This window comes from Vigna unguiculata, chromosome 11 (assembly GCF_037176805.1).
Source record: "Vigna unguiculata cultivar grain cowpea cultivar isolate G323 ecotype 2 chromosome 11, ASM3717680v1, whole genome shotgun sequence".
Taxonomy (NCBI): domain Eukaryota; kingdom Viridiplantae; phylum Streptophyta; class Magnoliopsida; order Fabales; family Fabaceae; genus Vigna; species Vigna unguiculata.
Window position 1 is genome coordinate 32515843 of NC_140802.1, and position 22529 is coordinate 32538371.

Sequence of the window (22529 nt, forward strand, 5' to 3'; positions counted from 1 at the left end):
AATAAATAATCAATTATATATTTATTGGGTTGTCACATTCTCCCCCAATAAAAAATATTTTCGTCCTCGAAAATTTACTTATCATGAGAAAGATTAGGGTCAAGTTCTTATATCTTCTCATCCATTTCAAAATCTGAATTTTCTAGACAAGACATCCCACAACATTTTTATCAAGCTTACTCATCAACAATGGGATTGTTCTAATTGAAAATAAAAAAATCGTAATTGACTTCACTTGAGAAGGTAAAATTTCTTTTGTTAGCACTAAACTGAGTTTAGTATAAAGGTGTTGCACAACTCTTCTCATACAATATTTGCTACATGTCCATACATTTTCTTAACAACTATTATTATAGATAATTCCAACTAAGATTAAAATTTCTATTCCAGCTTCCCAAATAATCCAACAATAGGTGAGTCCCCTGTGAATTGGATAATTCTCTTTAATTACCCATCAACCTCTAGTGCATATGCTATACCAAGTCGAAATTTTTGTACTATTAAAATTTGTATGATTAGACTTTGTACGAAAAATTTGTTTTGTACAATTATATGTCAATAATCAAAATTTGGTATACAAAGCCTCTTAGAACATTTTGCCAAACTAGAAGTGAAATACCATTCTTACTTAAGACTATGCTAGTGGATACATTATGTAATCTAATTATTTCATTTGTGGATATTGTTTATCCTTCACAAAAATTCTCAGCTATGTAGATAGAAAAGATAAAGTCCTTGGTAATCTAATCACAATTGCCTATCTGAAGTCATATTTCTTCACTAGGGACACATGGTTTTCCAAAGTCCATGGAGATATTATATCACTCAAACACTGGGATATCTAACTACATTAACATACCTCCAAGTTGATGATGATAAATCTTTGGTTTTCTATAAAGTTAAACAAACAAGTACAACTTTAACTATGTCTTTCTTCATTACATACCTCCAATGAGACTCTATGAGATCCTAATTGTACTTTAATATATTTTTTGCTTGTTTTTATTAACCTCAACTAACATTATCCACTCTAGATTATTATCTTTTGACACCTAAATTATGTATCTAAACCTTACGCTATCATCCACTTCCTTAGAGATCTTTAGTTTTATCAATAACTAATAGGCCCAAAATATTTTTCAAATTCAATCTCACTAATCTTAATTGTTATCATTTATATTTCCTAATGGTTTTAAACATCTACATCAACAATGTATTTATTTTTTTCATGATAGCCCATTAACTAAAACTCATACTCTTTTAATACTTCACTATTTGCCCCCAAAGAGATTTGTGATTTATTATCACTCGATCTATTGTCATTCATATGGTTTCATCTGCTCTCACTAGTTGTGACCAAAAGAAATCACTTACACAATAATACTACTTCATTTCTACTGAGTCATGTCTAATTGCCCAAACCTCTTCTCATCTTTTAATGTTCCAATACGATCTTTAAACAAGTTAGATAAACAAATGTAGACTAAACATCTACCCATTTATGTTGAACTTATCCAAAGAACCTTTCCATATTAATATATTTGATCATGTTTTATACAAAGTTGCCCTATAAATTTCATACTAAATAAGTTTCTCTTTAACTTATTACCTTTCGGTAGTCAATTGCACATAAAATCCCACAGTCCTATTTGGTTTCATCACAAAGTTCTTGGCCTATTAAGAATTTGACACTCCATTAGCTTAATTCATTGATTGTCCCTATTAAAAAATAAATTGGACTATATTCCTACTTGAGGCCTCCTTAACAAAATTCACCTTCTCTAGATATTACGAATCTTTGAAATTACAATCCCTTTTCATAACTTTTTTTTTCTCAATTATAACCCCTTCCAATCAACTAATTACCTAGACTCTTACAATATTAAACTTGTGAAACTAGCACCATTAAGATAAGGTCTTCGAGTCTTCAAAACAACACTTCTATTACCATTCCTATGTCACAAGTATGGTAACCTTTCTCATGAACAAATAATTTCCTTCAAACATAATCTATTGATCTCTAATTTTGTATGCATACTAATCTCAACCTATGATGTAACATGTTATACTTAAAATGTTATTGTAAGCCAAATCTCCCAATATTGACAAATCATTCCATCTTTACTTCAACTATATAAGATTTTAGAGTAAAAATGTTCATGCATTACTATTTAGTTGTATTAACAACACTACTATCTTGAAAAATTTAACTCCCTATAACAACCATATTCCTCCTAATTAGTGTTAGGACATCTTTGACTAGATTTACTAAATTTCTTAAGTTGATATGACTTGTCCCAAAATTTACATCCTCACTAACTAAATCTCCTACTCATACTATTTTTCCTCAAGAAATCTACCACTACCCTTAAGACCCTTTTGTACCTCCTGAATGATATGATACATAAACATTTCCTTCCATAAACTATAATAAACTTTTCCAACATGATACAAAAGGTCTCTCTAGACAATATCACTATATACTCGAAGTAGTCATATATATGTATATGTTACTTTTTATTCTTGTATATTATTCACTTAAATTTGTGGATACCCAAACTTCATATCTATTTTTGAAAAAAATGATTCTCCATGCAACTTGATCAATCAACTATCATTTCTCAACAATCCTTTTTATCTACTAGCCTTATGCACATAAGCTAGATTCCCTATCTTTATTCTTCACCAACTACATCATCACTTCTTATTTGACACACCTAGCCTGCTAAATTGTCCATCCATTCATATCTTCAATTTCTTTCTAAGCTTTACTTATCATATGAAACTATCCCATAAAGTGTCATTCATGATATATCCTTTAAAGATTAACATCTCAAATATATTTGGAACTTATTCCTTTCAATGATGACAAATTACCTACTACATATAAAATGCTACACCAAAATAATTGTTTTTTATGTAAAAGATAACTTCAACACATCTAAAAGCAAAGCATTCAATGCAAAGGAACCTTTTTTCACTAAAATCAAACATATGTTCATAATCAATTTAACCACAATATGGAGACACAATCATCCCAAAACATGTCGCATACTATAAATTAGATCACCATCTTTAACCCACTCACAAGTAAAAACATTCAGAATTAAGACAAGTAATTATTTCAAATTTAGTCATGAATGTGCACCCTCATCACTAACTCAAAATTCTTTCTATCTTAATAGAGTTGTTTTCACCAACCAAATTAACCAAATTGGACTTACACGATTATACACACTACAAAGACACAAAAAACCCAAATTCCTCAAACCAATCTTGAGGTTGAAATATTCTAAATTGTTACACAATTACTGCTAAAATAAACACACAATCAACACAACAAAGACATAACACCCCACTTCCAGCAGTTTGCCCAAGATTTGAATTGCACTGATACTAAGATGTAACATCCTTTTTTTCTATAAATGGATATTAATTAACAAGTACTTGTTATAGAATGGTTATCAATAACGTTAGTAATTGAAAGTAGTCTAATTCACAACTCATAGCAAGATAGGATTTTCTTTCAAAATAAAGTCATAAGTATTTCAATTTTCTAAGGAATTAAATATAAATTTTCAATAGGATAAACCTCTGATCTAAAATACTCTTATACTAATTTTCCAGTTCCTTGTCCCAGCTCCAAAGTTATTATCTCCATCAACTTCTATCTCAGCTATAGTATATATAAAATATATACGATCATTGCATCATAAAAAACAAAGAGACACAAAATTGCAAGGATAAGCTAATTTTTTCAAAGGAATAAACTCAAATAGAAAGAGATTATATCTTATCACAAAAGTTATCCATCTAAAACTTTGAAATAGAATAAATTTTGTAAAAGAAATAATAATTTATAATAAAGATTGTCAAAACAAATCTATGACGAAAATCTCTTCTTAACTTAGTCTTCCTTATTTTTCCATTTAAACCAATCCATTGCTTCAACCTAACAACTCATTCAACAACACCATTTCATTATATGAACTAACCCAAAAACGCATATACTTCACATACATCAAATCAAATTCCAGGTATCAACCCACATATCTCAATCTAGTGGCTTAAACAATTATCAACCCAAAACAACCAGATAAATCTAGACTCTACTTCCGGAAGACTAGTGTATTGAATAGACTCGTGAGACTCTGCACCTGTCATGCTTGCTACCGAATACTCCATTGATGTTCCAATACTCAGGACCAATGTCTCAAACCAAGCCAACCCCACTAGCTCCGTAAGGATGATCATCTTTTATATCATATCATCTGCCTTGTTCGACTCACACACTAATACAAAAATGGGTTATAATGTCTCCCATTTAACGTCTGCCCACGAAAAACCCAAAGTTAAAAATGATCGATGTCATTTTTGTAGTTAAAACACCCAAAATGACGTTAACGCCTTTAGGAAGAGACGTCTTTATTGAATTTGATGGTAGTGACCACAGGTGGGACACCAAAGAGTTTTGGATTTTATGTCGGATTTTACATCCCCGACATCAAGGGATGTCATATTTCTCTTCCCTCGACGTCAAATGACGTCTATTTTAGATTCCCCGGTGTCAAACGTTACAAAACACATGCTTGTAATAACACGAACCACATTGTTTATTCGCATTTTTGTTTAGGCGAACCAGAGAGCACCTTCGTTTAAGGAGTGGGAGGACGAAAGTAGGTAGGTTTTTGCCATGAAACTCAAATGTGTGATTGAGGATGAGCTTGCATGGGTGTTTTCTGAATTTTGATGGATCTGTTTTCTCTTTTCGGGTTTCAGCAACGTTCCTCGTGCGAGGCGGTGGCGATGACAATATATAAATTTATATTGTGGTTCTGACGTGAAGAGGCCATAAATGAGGAGGAAAACAATAATGTGGAAAAGCTTAAAGCTTAAACCAAAGGAAGTGTTTTTGAGGGACAACATTTTGATGTGGATAGGAAGTCACAAATACATGGTGTTGTCAGTGGTTTCCGTAATGGTAATCCCATTAATGTTTCCACAGTTAAAGTGGTTCTACACGGTGGTTGCTTACATTATGGGCTAGTACCTGGCCTTCTGCAATGGCTACGAAACGGGTCTCACTGACATGAACATGGCCTACAACTACAAAAAAGTGGCGCTCTTCATGGTGACAACCATTAGCAGGAGAGAGAACGATGTTATGGGACGTTGGGGTTTCCTAGAACCGACATTAAGGGACGTCGGGTTTTCACTCTGACATCAATTTTAAGGTCACCCGATACGACGTTGAAGTTTGGATAGACATCAAAAGCAAAAAATAACAAACGTTAAAAGCGTTTTTTGTGTTAGTGACACCACATATCTAACTCTATGGGAGTGAGATACTAGTTGAGTCAGGATAGTCTCACTCTCAGAATCCCTTTTCAATACACTTGGACTTAACCAAAATTAGTATTTTCCCTTGGAAATACTAATTTGACTACCACACATACTACAACTTTACACATACACATACACTAGCAAAGATAAATTTAGACAATCACAATTATCTTAAGTAGCATACAAAGAAACTATTTAGCAACACTATAAGGTAACACTAATTCACACTCTATAACAATATATAGACATACCACAAATCTCAAAAATGAAAATACAATGCCACATTCAATACTACATTATTGTAATATAAATATCCAGTCAAAGATGTTCATATTTTTGCAACAATATTCCAAATTCATTGGTTTTTAATTTCTTTACTAAAGTGTTCAATTACATGAATTTTGCATGCATTGAATTTGGCATAATGATTGTTCAATTACTCTGATGTTATTCCAAAACCATGAATTTTGCATGCATTGAAAATCCTAATTAACTCCTAATAAAAGAGCCACATTGCACTTATCTACATATATAGATTGCTAGGAGCATATTGTATAGTTTTTTACAAAAATCTTGCTTTTACTATTTCAATCTTAAAAAAATAGGAAAGGTTGAATTTTAGGAGGAGTAGAGCAGAGAAAAAAAGAAGAGAATCAGAAAAGATAAGTAAAAAGGTGTTACTTTTCTGAAAAGAATCTATTTTTATAGATTTTAACTTTCTAATAATTTTTTTTAAATAATCATTTTTATATTTATTGGGCTCACTTTGGTTTAAATGAAATCAAATATATATATATATATATATATATATATATATATATATATATATATTGTGTAAATTTTGTTACATGAGTAACACATGTAAAAAATGACTTGGTTGTGATGATGTACTCTGTACTAATTCTCTACATGTAACTTGATGAAGTGTTTTTTTTTTTTCCAAAGGATTCTATTATTGAATATTGACTTAGTGTAGTACCAAGTTGTACCAAATACTATTCACATACAGTGTTTTTTTTTTCTTATCTTGTCATTTAGTGATTATTTATTTACATTTTTTCAGCACATTGTTTTGTCTTTGTGAATAATTTATTGCTTTTTCTCCCAAGTTTATCTTGAAATGAATGAATTATTAATGAGGACAAAAACCAACTTTAAACAACATTTTTTAATTTTTAAGTATAATTTTTTTTCTTACCATATATCTCTTGCATGATATGAGTACCACTGAACCTTTATTAATGGGCGCATTTTCTTCTTACAAAAATGAGATGCACTAACATGTGTTTTATCATGAAGCTTTTTCATATACTTGAATGTTTGCATTTCAAAAAATAATTCACAAGAGTTTGTGTATAAAAATTGACAAGTTGTTATTATATTCTTTGGATAGAAGTTTAATTCTCATGGTATATTTTCTATCATTTGTTAGAAAACAAGTTCAATTTTGATAAGTGAATATAAAAATATAATTATGCTTAGCCTAATAACACATCTTAAAATATACAAGTGTTTTATTTAGTAAATGATACAACAATTTTATGTTTAATATTGTACAAATACGTTCATTAGATAACTATATATGTAAGTAAGTTAATTTCATACTATATGAAAAATATATAATTGTTTATTCTGTGTTGAAACAAATATTAGACATATGTTTTTGGTCAAAAATAATTGACTACCTTTCCACGTGCAGTATTTGTCGTCTTCAATTTATACATCATTATATTTTCTTATTAATAATGAGCTAGTCTAAGTTTTAAAAAACATAAAAATAAAAATTTAAACACTCATTTAGACTAAATTTTACATTTATTCATAGTCTAAAACCCTTTATCTTTATATTTCCTAAATAATATATTCATTTGATTCTTTTATGTAAACAAATAATTATCAATTTTTTTTTACAATGATCCATCATTAACCTAATAAATTATTTTGTTCCTGTAATAAAAGAAATTTTCTCCAATTAATTTAAGGTGTCACTCTTTTGAAATATTACCTTGTTAAAAAAAATAAATTATTTTTCAATCACAAACGATCAATCTCTAACTGTAATAATCTTTAATTAGTTAACATTATAAAAAAACTTTATAGTATGTATATAAATATTAAATTTATTTATAAATATATTAATTGCTATAAAAAGAAAATAAAAGCAAATAGGTGAAAAATTAGAGGTGGAAAAGAGGGGAAGAATTTAGACTAAAAATAAAGAGGAGAGAGGAAAGTCTATGAAGGAAGTTAGCTGGCTGAGAGAGTGAGGTTGTGAGGTCCCCAGATTCTTCTAACTTGTATTGTAAAATGCAACCTCTCACGTGAGTTCTCACTCGCTCTTAAATCTCTCCCAAACCCAAATCTCTAACTAACCAACCAAGCCCATCGCTTTCTCCTTCCGTCAATCCTAAACCCAAAACCATCAAATCCCTCTCTCTTTCAACTTCCCTCGATTCCATCATCACCATCGCGCTTCCTTTTTGTCCTTTTCCCCGCCCTTATTGTTGCCACTTCTGAGTTTTATGGCTCTATAAAACCTCCACAGAGTAGTCGAGATTCAAATGCTACTCCACCGCATGCTGTTTCTCCGCTCAAATGCTTGGATCTCTCACCGGTAGGTTCTAACTGTTTCTCTCTCCTGTTCCTTCTTTGTCAACTGTCAACGCATCCTTCCATTATAGTATTCACATTCGCGCCAATTTCAGTTCTGTTACTGTTTCTCTTTCTGGGACTCGCTTTGCATTGGATGTTTCTGCGCTGCTAGTGCTTTGTTTCGTGCAATTTGATCTCTGTTGTTCACCTTTTGTTTTTCGCTTGTTGCTGATTTGGAATTTGGATCGAATGGAACTGAGTCTGGCACAATGTAGATTTGTTTTGGTTGTTTTTGTGTTATTGTTCTCTTTTGATGTTTTTTTGTTGTTGTTGCAGTGATGTTGTATTAGATCCTTTTATGATTGTGCAAAAGTGATATGTGGTGGTTTAGTTGTATTTGTTCAGATTATAACTGTATTAGTTTTAATGAATGGATTGTAAAAAGATGATTTGAATTGAAATTTGAAATTCTATTCATGTATGTGCCTGATTGAAGTTTGAAGTTGGGTGGAGAAAGAGGAGAGAGAAGCATGGAGACCAGAGTGAGGATGGTTTGGATGGAGATTAAATAGTAAAAATCAAAATGAAGAAGATTGGGAGTAGAGAGTGGAAGAAGGAATCTTTTCTTTACCAAATAAATGGAATTAGTATAAATAGATGTACTTTTGGAGGTTTGTTCCAAGATTTAATGGAGAATTTAACAAGTAGTTGTAATTACTGACCATTGGTACACATGACTGTATTCATTGCTTTGATGTTTATGCTAGTGTTTGATAATGTGGTAAAATGGTTCCTTCTTGCTATAGAGGGGTGTACTCTATCAATTTCTCGGTACAATATGCCTATACCTTGTTCTTTTGTTTATGCAGGCTATGTGGTCTCCAGGTTGAAGCAGTTGGAGCTGCAAACGCATGTTTTTCGATGATTTGTTATTTTAGAGCTACCTTCAGCTGTGATATGTCTCTTATAGGTTAAGAAGTGTGGCGAAATGGTTTTAAATTCCATTTTTATGAAAACATGGAAGAGGGACGAGAAGATGCAGCTCCAGCAGAGCAAAGGCCATCTAACATGTCATGGTGGCCTTCAGATTTTGTTGAAAATTTTGCATCCGTTTCTTTGAGCTCTCAAGATGAAACCTTAAATAATAAAGAATTAGCAGGACATGCTAACCAAGATGTTATGTCCCCTCAAAAGGCATCACAAATTCTCTGGCGCACTGGAATGCTTTCTGAACCAATACCCAATGGTTTTTATTCAGTTATTCCGGTGAGTTTATTTATCTTTTTGGATTTTTAAATTCTTATTATTTTTGTCATTCTCTCGCTAATTATATTTTAATAAAAAATGGTAAAGAAGACCCATCTGTCTAGCTGCACTTTTGGGGGAAATTAGGTATATATTAACTACAAAACATTGAATATAAGTGTTATATAATTTGCCGGAGGATCATTTGCCGCTACTTGGGATGAGTGGCGTAGCATGTACTGTGCTTGAATTAATTAATGGAACTAGAATAGCTTATCGTCACATACATTGCCTGGGGCAGACTAGAGTAAGGCATGTCTTTAGCATGTGTAACGACAAAGTAGTTAGTGTTTATAGTATCATACTTTCATCAGATGTGTAACTGTTTGTTAAATAAAGGATCATTTAGTCTTACATACTCTATTGAAGTTTCCCTATTGAAAATAATCCTAATTCAACCCATTTTGTTCCATACATTCTATATGTATTTTGTTAAATCCTTATGGTTAATTATATGCTCTAACAATTTACTGAGTGACTGTTTTGGAATATTTTGTAATGATTTTCTGGTCATTTATGGATTGTATTTTGTAATTTGTATGTGGTATCCCTGTTCTTCATGTGTAACTAAAATATAACTTGAATGTGCAGGAGAAAAGACTCAAGAAACTTTTTGATAGTATTCCTACTTTAGATGAGCTTCAAGCTTTGGGTGGAGAGGCTTTTAGGGCTGATGTCATTGTTGTGGATTCAGAGAGAGATAGAAGGTTATCTATGTTGAAGCAACTAATTGTGGCATTGGTTAAAGGATTGAATTCAAATCCACCAGCAATGATTAAGAAGATAGCTGGATTAGTATGTACTATTTTTTCATCTTTTTTAGCTTTTACTGTGCATGGATTTTGTATTATATTAGTTTGACGAGATTTTCTTCCTTGTACAAAATGTATTTTCCAAGGTAAAATAGTTTTCAAACTAGTCCCGCTATTAATTTTTCGTGATAATTTTTTCATTTGTTGACTGAGCTATTCATACGTTTTTTTACTCTGATTTTAGTCATTGCATTTTTTAATGAATGATTGCTTCTTAATCATTAACTACAAGTTCATAATATTTTGTATTTATTTTTGCGGAAAATACAAAGGTGCTCAGCATTATTTTGATCTTAAATTCTGCACAGGTTTCTGACTTTTATAAGCGACCAAACGTAGAAAGTCTAGCTAAAGCTGCACTTGAGGAATCCTCCCACATGTTTGAGAATCATGGTGTCCAGATGCTGGGGCAAATAAGACATGGTTCATGCCGTCCTCGAGCTATCTTATTTAAAGTGTTAGCAGATACTGTAGGTCTGGAAAGTAGGCTTATGATGGTGAGATCTGATTTCTATGGTTGTTTCAGATTCTCTGCCATGCACTTAACTACTTTACCAGTTTCAATCCAAATATTCTAACGAAATCTATTTAGCAAAAGAATCAATGAGATCTATAGAATGTTGGTTATTATATCTAATTTTGAATGTTGTCTTGTTTTGCCATTCTCTTTGTCAGGGTTTTCCCAATGATGGGGCTGCTGATTGTGTTGACTCGTACAAGCATATGTCAGTTATTGTTGTGTTAAATTCTGTGGAATTGCTGGTTGATCTTATGCGTTTTCCTGGCCAACTATTACCACGATCAACAAAATCAATTCTTATGACACACATTTCTGCAGCTGGAGAGAGTGATTCTGCAGAAAATGATTCCTGTGATTCACCATTAGAACCAAATAGTCCTTTATATGGAGTTTCAGATAGGTTAGATCCTAAGCGTATTGGAAAATGGTTTTTTATTGCTCTACCTTAATTACGTTTATACTATCTTTAGTTTCTCTTTTAAATTTGATTTCATATAATTATAATTGCAACAGATATCTATCATGTCCTCACTGTTTTCTAAATCATGCAATTCAATCCTTGTTTGATAATGTTTTGGCACGTTGTTTTTTGTGGTATGTTTCTGTGTATCCAGGTAGCAAAGTCAATAGAACAGTGCCTCATCATCAAATTTGCAAAATGGCGTTGCATACATCAGTAAAAATGGTGCCATATTAGCATCAAACTGATAGGGTGGTTTATTGGGGAGGGGTGGGCGGGTGTTGTGGACCAAAATTGGACTTCAACTCGCATTTATATTTGTGATCGATAATTCTGATTATGCATTGCCCTATTACCTTTAGGCCATATGTTTTGGTAGTTACGAGATTTATCAGTTGACCACTATTTCTCTTGGTGCCCTCTAGCAGTGTTGAAAAGGAGGAAAATCTTCAATTCCACAGAAGATTTGAAGTATCTTCAAATGTATCTGGCCTTCCCTTGCGAAACAGGATGTTACGATCATATACCAGTCTAGAAAGAAATTTGAGGTAATATTTCCTTTGCTTATCTTGAAATGACATAGATGGGCCTTTTCACGTTGTTTTCTTTCAATTAAAAGCTTTTCTCCTCTCTTTTTTCCTGTCTAACTTTAAAATACCTTTTTTATTTTGATCCTTTTTCTCTCCAATTTCTTGAGCTTTAAAATACCAACTGTTTCCTGTTGATGTTTTTTGTCAATTCTCCCAGTTTTTCACACAGTGAACCCAACATTGGAACTGCGTTTGGTCGGCGGAGTCGGAGAAAGGTCATTGCTGATCAGAGGACTGCTAGTTCAAGGTCATTCATAATTTCCTTGTGGTTTTGGATTGATGATAAGCGTGCATGTTGTGTTTAGAACAAAATATTGATTACGATCTTGCTTTGGTATTTTATTGTTAATGGTACTTACAAATGTTTTTTATTTGTATAAAGTGTTAAATAGCAGAGATGATCAGCTTTCTGGGTATAGTTTCTTGAATCTGAATTGAGTCTCTTTCAGTGATTATAGAGGTATTAGAGTTAAGAAAGAGAGAGAGAGAGAGAGAGAGAAGAGAAGAGAAACAGAAAAGGTAATCTTTGTGTTGATGAAAGGTACAAAGGAAACAAGGATTCTCTTTATGTAGAGAATGAAAAGAAACAAAGCTGTAAAAGAACGGTTGATGAAAACACCAATAACAAAAGCTATATCAAACTTAATACAACATTAACAAGAGGGTGGAAAGCCTAGAGTGTTTATGAAAGAATTACAGTTCTTGTCAAGAAAAAATTTACTGTTGTAGCATGAAGAAATTTACAACGAAATTATCCTGTACCCAGTCTGATAATTTAGATTAGATGTTGTCGTTGATGATTACTCTTTCCCAATGTGGGATTTATCTCTGATTAGAACCCCTACAATTACTAGTCTATGAAAGAAGAAAGAAAAGGTGTGCTGTAGGACATGAAAGTCAAGAGAGAGAATGAAAATAAGGGAAGAGAGGGTATCTGCTAAGCTGGAATGTCGGAAGGCACAAGAGTATGTTGCATCTGTAAGGAGGTATTAAGGGGTTGGAGTGAGAAAAGTGGGTAGTCCAGAATTAGTTGGGACTTGAGGGAGAAACTGGGCACTCTATAGTTGCCTAGGCTTGTAACTTTTCTTGCTTTTTGTACTACCTTTGTATTTCAGAAAACTAGGACCTGCTACCACCTTGATAGTTGATACATGCCTGTACTTTCCATTCATTTAATCGTCTCTGTATTTGCTTCACATTTTAAAATAATGATTTATGTTCAGTTTTAGTTAATTTTATTATTGCTCACTGAAATTCATTATCTTTACGTTACTTCGAACTACTTATGTTTGCACAATGATTCCTTAATTGAAGAATAGTCGGCCTGGTCCTTGACAGAGAGAATGATAAAAGGAGAAAAAGATGATAAATTGCTAATGGTTATTTCTGATAAAGGGTCAAATCATTACTATTGCCAATTTAGCGGGAAAGACTTCTATTTCTCTTTAGAAATGTTCTTGGCTTCATAAGGTGGTTGGTCATCATAGTCTTGATAGATTGTAGACTACTATTCAGGCTTTAGAAAGTAGTGCATGTATTTTAGGATTATGATGCTTATCATCCTGACTTTAGATGACAAAGCAAAATGCTGATTCAATTTTTTTTAGTTTCTTAGGCGGAGAATATCCAATTTTAGGATGGATTATTTTACTTGCTTTGTGCCTCTTATTATCTGAAGCTTTTGTGAATATTAGAGGGCCTTCTGTAATCTGCTGGCTAGTGGATCTTAAATTAATTATTTGGATTTGACTGATTCCAAATACAAATTTTAGGTAAATTACGCTGGCACTTCCCAAGATTTTTCTTGGATTGTACATAATATCCCTATTGTTTTATGTTTTGGAACATCGAACCTTGTGCACATAATATTTTCCATACAATTGAGGAGTGTTGGTGTAATTTATAAGGTGTTTTAGTGTAATGTTGTCAAAACAACTAAGGAGTTTTCTAGAGGTTTTTAATATAGAGGGATATCTGAGAGAAATCCAAGAAAAGGACCGAAGAAGTGATTGTAACTTACTCATAAATTTAAGATCACATTGTCTTCAAATTTATACTACTTATATTTATTTATTAATGATGAATTTATCTAAACTTCAACATAATCTCTGATAATCTGATGGTTGGATTGGAGAAAACTTCACTCGATTCTAAGTTATTCAGTGTAAAATATCAGATATCAAATCTTCCAATTAGACGAACATACATATCTATTATCTATATATATGCTATTGTATTATTTTCAGCATGCTTTCTACTTTTGAAAATTGACTTATCTGTTTATGATAAGGAGAGCCAGTTTTTATCTTTCTATTTGGTTTGTGTTATCAAATTTTCAATTAGCAGCACCAGTATCTAAATGATATCTGAATTCAAAATGGTAAAATACCTTAGATTATTAAAATTTTATGCTGTTTATTTTCTTTCAAATATTTCTGGGTTTGCAGTCCAGAACATCCATCATTGCGTGCACATGGACTGTCTAAGCTTAGTGGTGACAGAACTGCTTTTAGAGATTTTGCTGATGACCAGTCTACACCAAGGTTTATGCCTCTATGGTCCTTTAATATTTGCTCTTACTATGATTGGGTACTGGCTACTTTATTTTACGCTCGTATTTTACACATGGCCATTACTTTTTAACATTGATGGAAAGGGCATATTCTCATTATGGTTATTGTATGTCATTATGTAACTATTGGATGTATTTTACTATATGGGCCTAGGCCCATCTCTATGTAATATATGTATATTCAATATATAATATGTTCTTGTGTTGTGGTTGTTACAAACAAGGATTCCATCATATGAGTATCTATGACTGATTGCTACATGGTATCTATAGCCTAGTTGAATCCTTGCGCCCAGGTGGACCCATTGTCCATCAGTGCCAATTTCATTATCCAAAAATTGTGTTTCTTTTTTATTTCCAGCATTTTCTCCATTATCTTGGTTCTTTTTCCAGTTTCTTCATGCCATATATGCCACTGTCGTCTACTGCCACCCATCAAATTGTCAACCCAGCCATTAGAGTCGCGTTGCCCTAGCGGACATATGGCTATCAGAGAAGCCATGTGCCCTCACGTGAGCTTAGAAACATGCATACCTCTCTTTCTGTCCATTTCTGGCAGCTGCATGTGTAAGCTTGTCTGGCCACCATTATCGTTGATCTTAGCATGTTTGGCTCACCATGGTGTCCTTTCCTCCCATTCCGGCTTCGAGATTGGGACTCATTTTACATGTCACATTTCTTTTGGGAACATTTCTTTTCTCCCTTGCCATTAATTTCTGTCTTTCATGTGCCCATGGCTTAGTTGTAGTTTACTATATGCGCCGAGGCCCATCTCTATGTAATATGCACATTCTATGTGTATGTATAATATATGTTCATGTGATGCGCTTGTAACACACAAGGATTCCATCATATTACTATCTATAACTTGTTTCTACAGTAGCTTTAAGGAAGTGTTTTCTTCATCAATTTTATTTTGAACAGATGAATATGTTCATTTTTCAGATCCAGCTATAAGTCAGATGGTGCTTCCTCATCAGAAGCTCGTCGAATACGAAGAAGAAGTATCAGCATGACGCCAGAGATTGGTGATGATATTGCAAGGTTGATTGTTTCTCTCTTATGGTTATGGCTCTGTATATCCTTAGAATGATGTCCTTGGTGTAGATAAGTGTCGTTGTTTATTCTGTTTTAGTTTTTTGGTGTTTTTTTTTTTTTTCTTTCTGTAGAATCTTAAGGTAATCTGTACATGCCCTGGTACGATGTACCCTTACCTGTACTGAATTTTTGCTAATTACTCAACTTACTGATCTGATAGATTATTAATTTGTAGATTGCTAGAGGCTTGACTGTTATAAATGTTTCCAGCTTTGTGATAAATAAATACTGCAAAGAATGCAAATTATTGTACTTGTACTTTGATCAAGTGAACTTATGATAATGATTTACAATTTTCGTAGTGCATAATCATGTTATTTCGAATGAAATTTGAATGTAGCATATGTGTTGTCGATTTGTAAGTTGTTTCATTAATGCGATAACTCGTGATCTAATGTCTGCAGGGCTGTACGGGCAATGAATGAATCATTAAAGCAAAAACGTCTTCTGAGAGAGAAAGAGACCGGTGATAGTTCATTGTCTCATTCACCAAATGATAGAGCCGGCAGTATGGATCTTCTGAAACAAGTGTGTCTGCATTATTTTTGTAACTATACAGTATGCTATTATTTAAGCCTTCATACTCTGCCTGTGGCTTCTTTCAGTATGTCATATGCATCATACTTATGGTTTAAAAGTATAATTTGGTGATGGCTATAGTATAATTTGGAATAGATTAAAAGTATAATTTGGTGATGGCTATAGTATAATTTAATTTATAATAATTTGGAATAGATTAAAAGTTCTATAATGTGTTTATTATTGGTGATTACAGAACAAGTAAATTATATTTACAAGGATTAACTTCTGTTCTAAGACATGTGGCTTACCTCATCCGATTCCTGTTATGTGATGTAACAGAAGTCAAATTTCAATCTTGATGGTCATCAAGAGAGGTCCCCCTTGTATTCGCTACACCATGACCCTGTAACGTCTCAAAAGGCAATGTCATTACCCTCATCCCCGCACGATTATAGAGGACAAGCTTCTGAGAGAAGCGGAGTGTCAGAATATCCAATGAATGACGAACTGGAGTCTACTTGGAATAAAGTCCTTCAATCGCCAATGTTCAATGATAGAACTCTGTTGCCATATGAAGAATGGAACATCGATTTCACAGAATTGACTGTTGGAACTCGTGTTGGGATTGGTACGTTCAGCTTTCCTCTTGTAGCTGTCAAAATCATGAGTTTTAATTTTTTTTCTGTGCTATTCAGTATCACTTGTGATTTAAGCATGGATGAATGTCTGAAATGACTGCAATTAGTTTCTGGATGAATCACTTGATGGGATTTCTGCATGTTTGTTCTTGATTATGACAGACCTAGACAGATCTGGTCGGATCTGTTGAGCCAACCAGAGTTTTCCTAGCTTTTTCATTGTCTGATTTTAAATTTAAGATGATGCCTTTAATACCCTCTATTTGGGTTTCAACAATTTCGAGGTTTTGGGTTGGTGAGTGAGTTCTCTTTTAAAGGAAGAACGAGGAAAAATAATATTTTTTTTGAAGAACTATATGTATGTTCAGCTAAAGAAATGTTGCCAAGTGAAGGTAGAAAGAAATTGAGTAATCAATTGATTATTGATTAGTAAAGAAATCTAGCCTAGAATTAGTAATCAGGAACCCAAAATCAATCGAACTTGACAAGGGAAAAACAAACTTCTGAAATTTTTGAAGATATCAGAATTGAAGTCTTAGGGAAAAAATAAAATTAGATACCATGCTATTATTATTGAAATTGTGTTTGCTCAGTTTATTAGTTAGTTTTTGTTTTTTAATTTGTTGCTACAAGTATGATACAATTGATGATTCAGAAACTATCTATTTAAATTCACGATTTTGAACTGTCGAGAGAAAAACTAGCTTCATATAAACTTATGACACGTGATTGTCCATTTATTTTCCAGGGTTCTTCGGAGAAGTTTTCCGTGGCATATGGAATGGCACAGATGTCGCAATCAAAGTTTTCCTAGAGCAAGATTTAACTGCTGAAAACATGGAAGATTTCTGCAATGAGATATCCATTCTCAGGTATTATACATTCATTTGCTATTTGCCAGGAACTTTGTTTCATCAAACATTTACTGACTCAGTCTGTTTTTTCTGTCCTTTTATTCCTCCAGCCGGCTCCGACATCCTAACGGTACTCCCCGACATCCTAACTAGTTCTTTATATGGTTCTCTTCAGTAATTGATCTTGCATATTTTGTTTTGTGGATATTTTTGACAACTGAAAGCCTGGAATTATTTCTAAATTCCTCCTTGCTTGAAATGCTAAGAATGACATTGTGCAGATATCATTGAAAATAAAAAAGTATCTCTTGGTGCATGATTTTTGTGGGAGCATCTGTTATTTATCAAGGGACTGATTTTTATGCAGTTATCTTATTTCTTGGTGCATGCACAAAGCCCCCACGGTTGTCAATGGTGACTGAATACATGGAGATGGGCTCTTTGTTTTACTTGATTCATGTGAGTGGTCAAAAGAAGAAGCTTAGTTGGCGCAGAAGACTAAAGATGTTGCGGGACATATGCCGGTAAGTTATGTGGTGCATTTTTAGAACATACTGGTTATGCACAACTTTCAGAAGTTGAACACTGCTTAATGGCATTTGCATTTCAGTAAGAAAAACGTATTTGCATTTAGATTGTCATTTTATCTGTTAAAACATTGACATGAGAGTACCTTGGTGTTGACTAGGGGCCTAATCCACATACATCGTATGAAGATTATTCACCGTGATGTGAAAAGTGCAAATTGTCTTGTGGACAAGCATTGGACCGTGAAAATATGTGATTTTGGACTTTCAAGAATAATAACAGAGTCTCCCATGAGAGATTCCTTGTCAGCTGGAACCCCGGAATGGATGGCTCCTGAACTTATTCGAAATGAACCATTCACCGAAAAATGTGATATATTTAGCTTGGGGGTCATAATGTGGGAGCTCTGCACCTTGAATAGGCCATGGGAAGGCGTGCCTCCGGAGAGGGTATGTTTGATTGATGATTTGTTAATCTTTCATGAAGAGTTTGCATTTCCTTTATGTTTTTTAATTGAAAATTTTGGTTCTTCAAAATGTAATGATTATGTTAACACTTTAGCTTGCTGATTAGGTGGTTTATACCGTTGCTAACGAGGGTTCTCGATTGGATATTCCCGAAGGCCCGCTAGGCAGGCTGATTTCAGGTCTGCAACTGTCGAATTATTCGAGGCCTTTTTTTGTCGATGCTATTATTTTATTCAGATTCCATTTAGTTTATTTAGTTACTCGATTTTTGTATGCAGAGTGTTGGGCGGAACCACATGAACGGCCAAGTTGCGAGGAGATCCTCTCTCGCTTGGTGGACATCCAGTACTCTCTGTTTTGATGCAGTGTTTATCTTTTGTACATAGTGAACGTCGGGTAGAGTTGTTACTTTTGTGTTTTCGGCTGATGTAAACGTGTATGAATTTTTGTTCTTTATCTAAAAACATAATGAAACATGCATCGGTGCGTTCCTAACTAAAGTGTCCTGTGTGGCAATAAAAGTTAATCCATTATCCATCACTTATCCTCTATGCGATAATAGAAATAATATATTTATAATCTGTTGTAGAATAATTTATTCTTTGACTAAAACATAGGACATGAGTCTGGTTGTTACAGTATAAAAAGTGGGAAGGAAATAGAAAAATAGTAACTAAACAAAAAGATGGGCACGATGTTAATAATGGAGAGAAACTCCGAAACTTAAACTTTCTACATGCAAGCAGTTTCCATTGTGAGGCACTGTAACATTACAAGTCAATCACAGATTCGACGCCTATTGAGTGCATCTTCAAAGCGGCTGCAGGAGGCCACTCTCATTTCCGTGCTCATGTCATTCTCAGGGGCTGGGTAATAATCCTCCCTTAGCTGTACATCCCTTAGGTTTGGTGTCTTGAGGAAAAAATTCATGAAATGCTCATGAGCTGTCCCGTGAATGAAGAGCTTCCTCAAAGTATAACATTCTTGTAGCAAACCAGCAGCTGGAAGTGACACACTCCTCTGGTTCACATCCTCATCTTGTGGTGGCCAGTAATGAAGCTCATTCAGACTCAAACTCCCAATCCCATTCAGAAAGAACCTCTCCCACAGGCTCAAATCCATTTGCCCTGATGGTGCTGTGAGGGCATAACCTTTGGTATCACCACAGTCCAGCTGCATCTTCAACAGCTGAGGATAACAAGCCAGAATGCTGAGACCAAACTCCCGCTCTGCTGGTTTCGGTTGCCCCCTGCTATCTCCTTCAACCTTTATAAGAATCTCTTCCAAATTAGGACAATCCTCTAACCCTGCCACCGGCAATGGAGTCAACAGATCACCAACTTTTATCCAAAGAGAAAGATACCGCAGTCTGTCCCAGCACTTGCCATACAAACCATTGTCATTGCTTTCCAAAAAGGAATCATGAACCCCCATTTCGTACTTGCATCTCTGCCTCTTCCTTTTGCTTGTATTCTCACATTCTCCACCCCCAAAGTAATCCATTAACTCACCACCACCATCCACTTCATCCAAACCATTCAGATCAAAATTAAGAAACCCATGTCCCAGGCCATCACTTTCCTTCAACCCATTCCACACACAATCCACATGTAGCCGTTCAATCCGGTCCCGAATCGGCTCCAAAGCTCTGAGAGTCGCGGCGGTGTCGAGGTTTGCACAGCCAGAAACCTTGACGTCAATCATAGTCCTGCGAAGCAAACAAGCCATGGTCCTGAGCCCCTGCTCAGTCACAAGCTTGCAACCCTGAAGTTCGAACCTAACCAGCCTGGAACACCCTCTGGCAATTTCAATCAACCCCATGTCATCAAGATCCGCGCAGTTACCAACGGACAAAGACTGAAGCCCATGGCAGAGGGCAACTCCGTCGAGCTTAGACCCAAGGGCCAAGCAAATCCCTTGAAACTGGCCTAATTTCAGAACCCTCAAATTAGGGCACTTCGAACCCAACACTTCCAGCGCCACACTACTGTCCCTCACATTTTTACAAACATCCAACACCAACTCTTCCAAAAGAGGAAGTCCGGAGAACAAAGTCACTAGAGTAGCACGGCTAACCCTACCGTCTTCTCCCCCGAAACCCTCGTCCTCTCTGCGATTTGAAAACGATGACGTATCGGCCAAGTGAAGCAGCTTGAGCTTCGGGCAATTGGACGGAATAGCAACCAGCGTGTCGTCCCCAACGAACCCTATATATCTCGGATCGAAGGTGCAGGCCACGAGAAAGTGCTCCAGATTAGGACACGATGCGGTGATGGATTCGATTTCATGAGACTTGAAACCCTCCGTGAAGGAAGTTGTCAAGAGATTCAAGCGGCGGAGCGAGGCTGCAGTGTCAGGGTTGGCCGCCAGCACGGGCGGGAGGTCCTCCGGCCAGTGGTAAAACGAGGAGAGGTCGAGCGAGGCTAGCGATCGGCACTGCGAGAACAGCACGGCGAAGTCGGATCCCGCGGGCGATGTCGGCGGGCGCTGGTGCCAGCGCACGAGCTTGACGCTGGAGAGCTCCGGCCAGGGGGAGAGGAGGAGGAGTTGGAGCGTAGCGGGGTCGCGCGCGTACACGGCGAGCGAGGTGACGCGAGGGAAGGCGTCGCGGAGGCGGAGAGCGAGGAGGCGTGGGTCGAAGGTGGTGGTGGCGGAGGAGCAGAAGAGCGCGTGGCCCCACGGTGAAAGGAAGGAGAGGTCGAGGTGTGTGACGTGCGTGAAGGAGGTCGGGATGAGGTGCAGGTCACGCGCGTTCCCCCGCAGGGTGAGCGAGATGCGCGTCTTGCGCTCCAAGCGGAAGAAGCTTCGACACACCAGGGACAACGAGTTTCGCGTGCGCGTGTCGGAGACAGCAGAGAAGACGTTCAACAGGATCTCCTCCGGGAGGTTGCTCACAGTTGTTCCGTCACCCATTTCCGGTAAGACAATTCCAATCCCAACTCTTTCTATTTTTAATATTTTATTTATTTTATGTTACAATATGAAAGTGTATTGTAGGAAGAGTTTTTGGAAGAGAGAGAGAGAGTAGAGAGAGTGTGTGAAAAATGAGAATGGATTAGGTTGGGTGTGTGATGATTGATGGATGGATGGATGGACACTAAATGAAGGTATGGAGGGAGATGATATTAATGGATGGATGGGTTTTATTAGTTAGATGGAGAGGCAGGTGAATAGGATGTATGTGCATGTAGGGGAAGGAAAGTTTGGAGAGAGAATGAAAAAGGAAAAGGAAGAAAAGAAAAGATGGAATGGGTTTGGTTTATAGTGAAAGCCAGCCAAGGGCATGGGTGTAATGGTGCATAGGAAATCTGTCTGCACGTTATCTATGAAAAAGAAAAGGAATACAGACAAACCATACAGGATCGGATGGTCCCACTAACCAGCCATTATATCCCCTACATTTTAATAACAAATAACACCCTTCTCTTCTACTATTACAATTTTCAACTATTTTCTAATTTTAATCAATTTATCAAATATTCTCCACACTTTTTTTTTTTTTCATTTCCTTCTCTTCTTTAGAATCTTCCCCACCTCTTTTTTTTTTTTATTTGCCCAAGACTAATCACTCATACTTCTATAATCTTTCCACACTGTCTTTTTTATTTTTTTTCACAGACCCGTGTTTACATTTTTAGTTTTTACATAAATCATAATACAAAAAAGTTTATTTCATTCAGTAATATTTTATATTATAAAAGTTCCTAACAAAGTCCAAATACATTAGCTGATTTGCACCTGGCACGAGCCAGCAATAGGCAAGAATCACGATACACATTTGATGGATTCAACTGTCCCTGTCTATTCTATTGACTTTTTTTACAATTTTAATGGATAAGTATTATATTTTTTGAAAAAATTTAAAGCGTGAAACCAATTCTTTTTGTATTTATGTTGGTAAAATTAATGCGTGAAAAACTTGTTAAAATATTAACATATTCGTTAAAAGATTAATTTTGCAATAAAATAATTAAAAGAAAGAGCCACTGTAATTTTCATTGGCTAATGTATGATTTTATTTTGAGAAGATTTAAGGAGGCAACTGTTGGTGATATCTCCTATGTTTTATAAATAACTGAGCTAGTGGATGTTGTTTGGCACGATAGTGACTTTGTATGGAGATTGATTAGGCTGAGTTAGAAGCAAAGAAATATCTTGGACGTTTTCTCTTTATTTTTTAGTGTAACACAACATAGTTCAATGAAAAAAAAAATACAACTGATAAGTA

At 35.0% G+C, this 22529-nt stretch overlaps 2 protein-coding genes across 7 annotated transcripts; one reads left to right on the plus strand and one right to left on the minus strand.

The window, feature by feature from the left end:
• The first annotated feature begins 7600 nt into the window (after positions 1-7600).
• LOC114169530 (serine/threonine-protein kinase EDR1-like) lies at positions 7601-18801 on the plus strand. 6 transcript variants are annotated; one of them, XM_028054730.2, is made up of 17 exons: positions 7602-7957; positions 8805-9201; positions 9832-10035; positions 10361-10549; positions 10728-10972; positions 11458-11580; positions 11780-11869; positions 14070-14165; positions 15140-15238; positions 15697-15820; positions 16154-16442; positions 17201-17324; positions 17417-17436; positions 17674-17830; positions 17995-18283; positions 18408-18480; positions 18580-18801. In XM_028054730.2, exons 2-17 carry the CDS (start codon positions 8953-8955, stop codon positions 18660-18662), a joined length of 2454 nt encoding a protein of 817 aa, XP_027910531.2. In that variant the 5' UTR covers positions 7602-7957; positions 8805-8952; the 3' UTR covers positions 18663-18801. The 6 variants fall into 6 exon arrangements, with proteins under 6 accessions (XP_085525534.1, XP_027910531.2, XP_027910533.2 ...); XM_028054732.2 differs by having other exon boundaries at positions 11792-11869; XM_028054733.2 differs by having other exon boundaries at positions 11461-11580; positions 11792-11869.
• A 51-nt stretch (positions 18802-18852) lies between these two features.
• MAX2 (RNI-like superfamily protein) lies at positions 18853-21681 on the minus strand. Its single transcript, XM_028054736.2, has one exon. It carries the CDS (start codon positions 21212-21214, stop codon positions 19079-19081), a length of 2136 nt encoding a protein of 711 aa, XP_027910537.1. The 5' UTR covers positions 21215-21681; the 3' UTR covers positions 18853-19078.
• Positions 21682-22529: the final 848 nt, after the last annotated feature.

Bases quoted from the DNA above. Each gene is read 5' to 3' on its own strand.
- LOC114169530 (XM_028054730.2), top strand. From the start codon at position 8,953: ATGGAAGAGGGACGAGAAGATGCAGCTCCAGCAGAGCAAAGGCCATCT. The intron at 11,870-14,069 runs GTCATTCATAAT...CTGGGTTTGCAG, and splicing joins CAGAGGACTGCTAGTTCAAG to TCCAGAACATCCATCATTGC. The intron at 17,325-17,416 runs GTATTATACATT...TTATTCCTCCAG, and splicing joins AATGAGATATCCATTCTCAG to CCGGCTCCGACATCCTAACG.
- MAX2 (XM_028054736.2), bottom strand. From the start codon at position 21,214: ATGGGTGACGGAACAACTGTGAGCAACCTCCCGGAGGAGATCCTGTTG.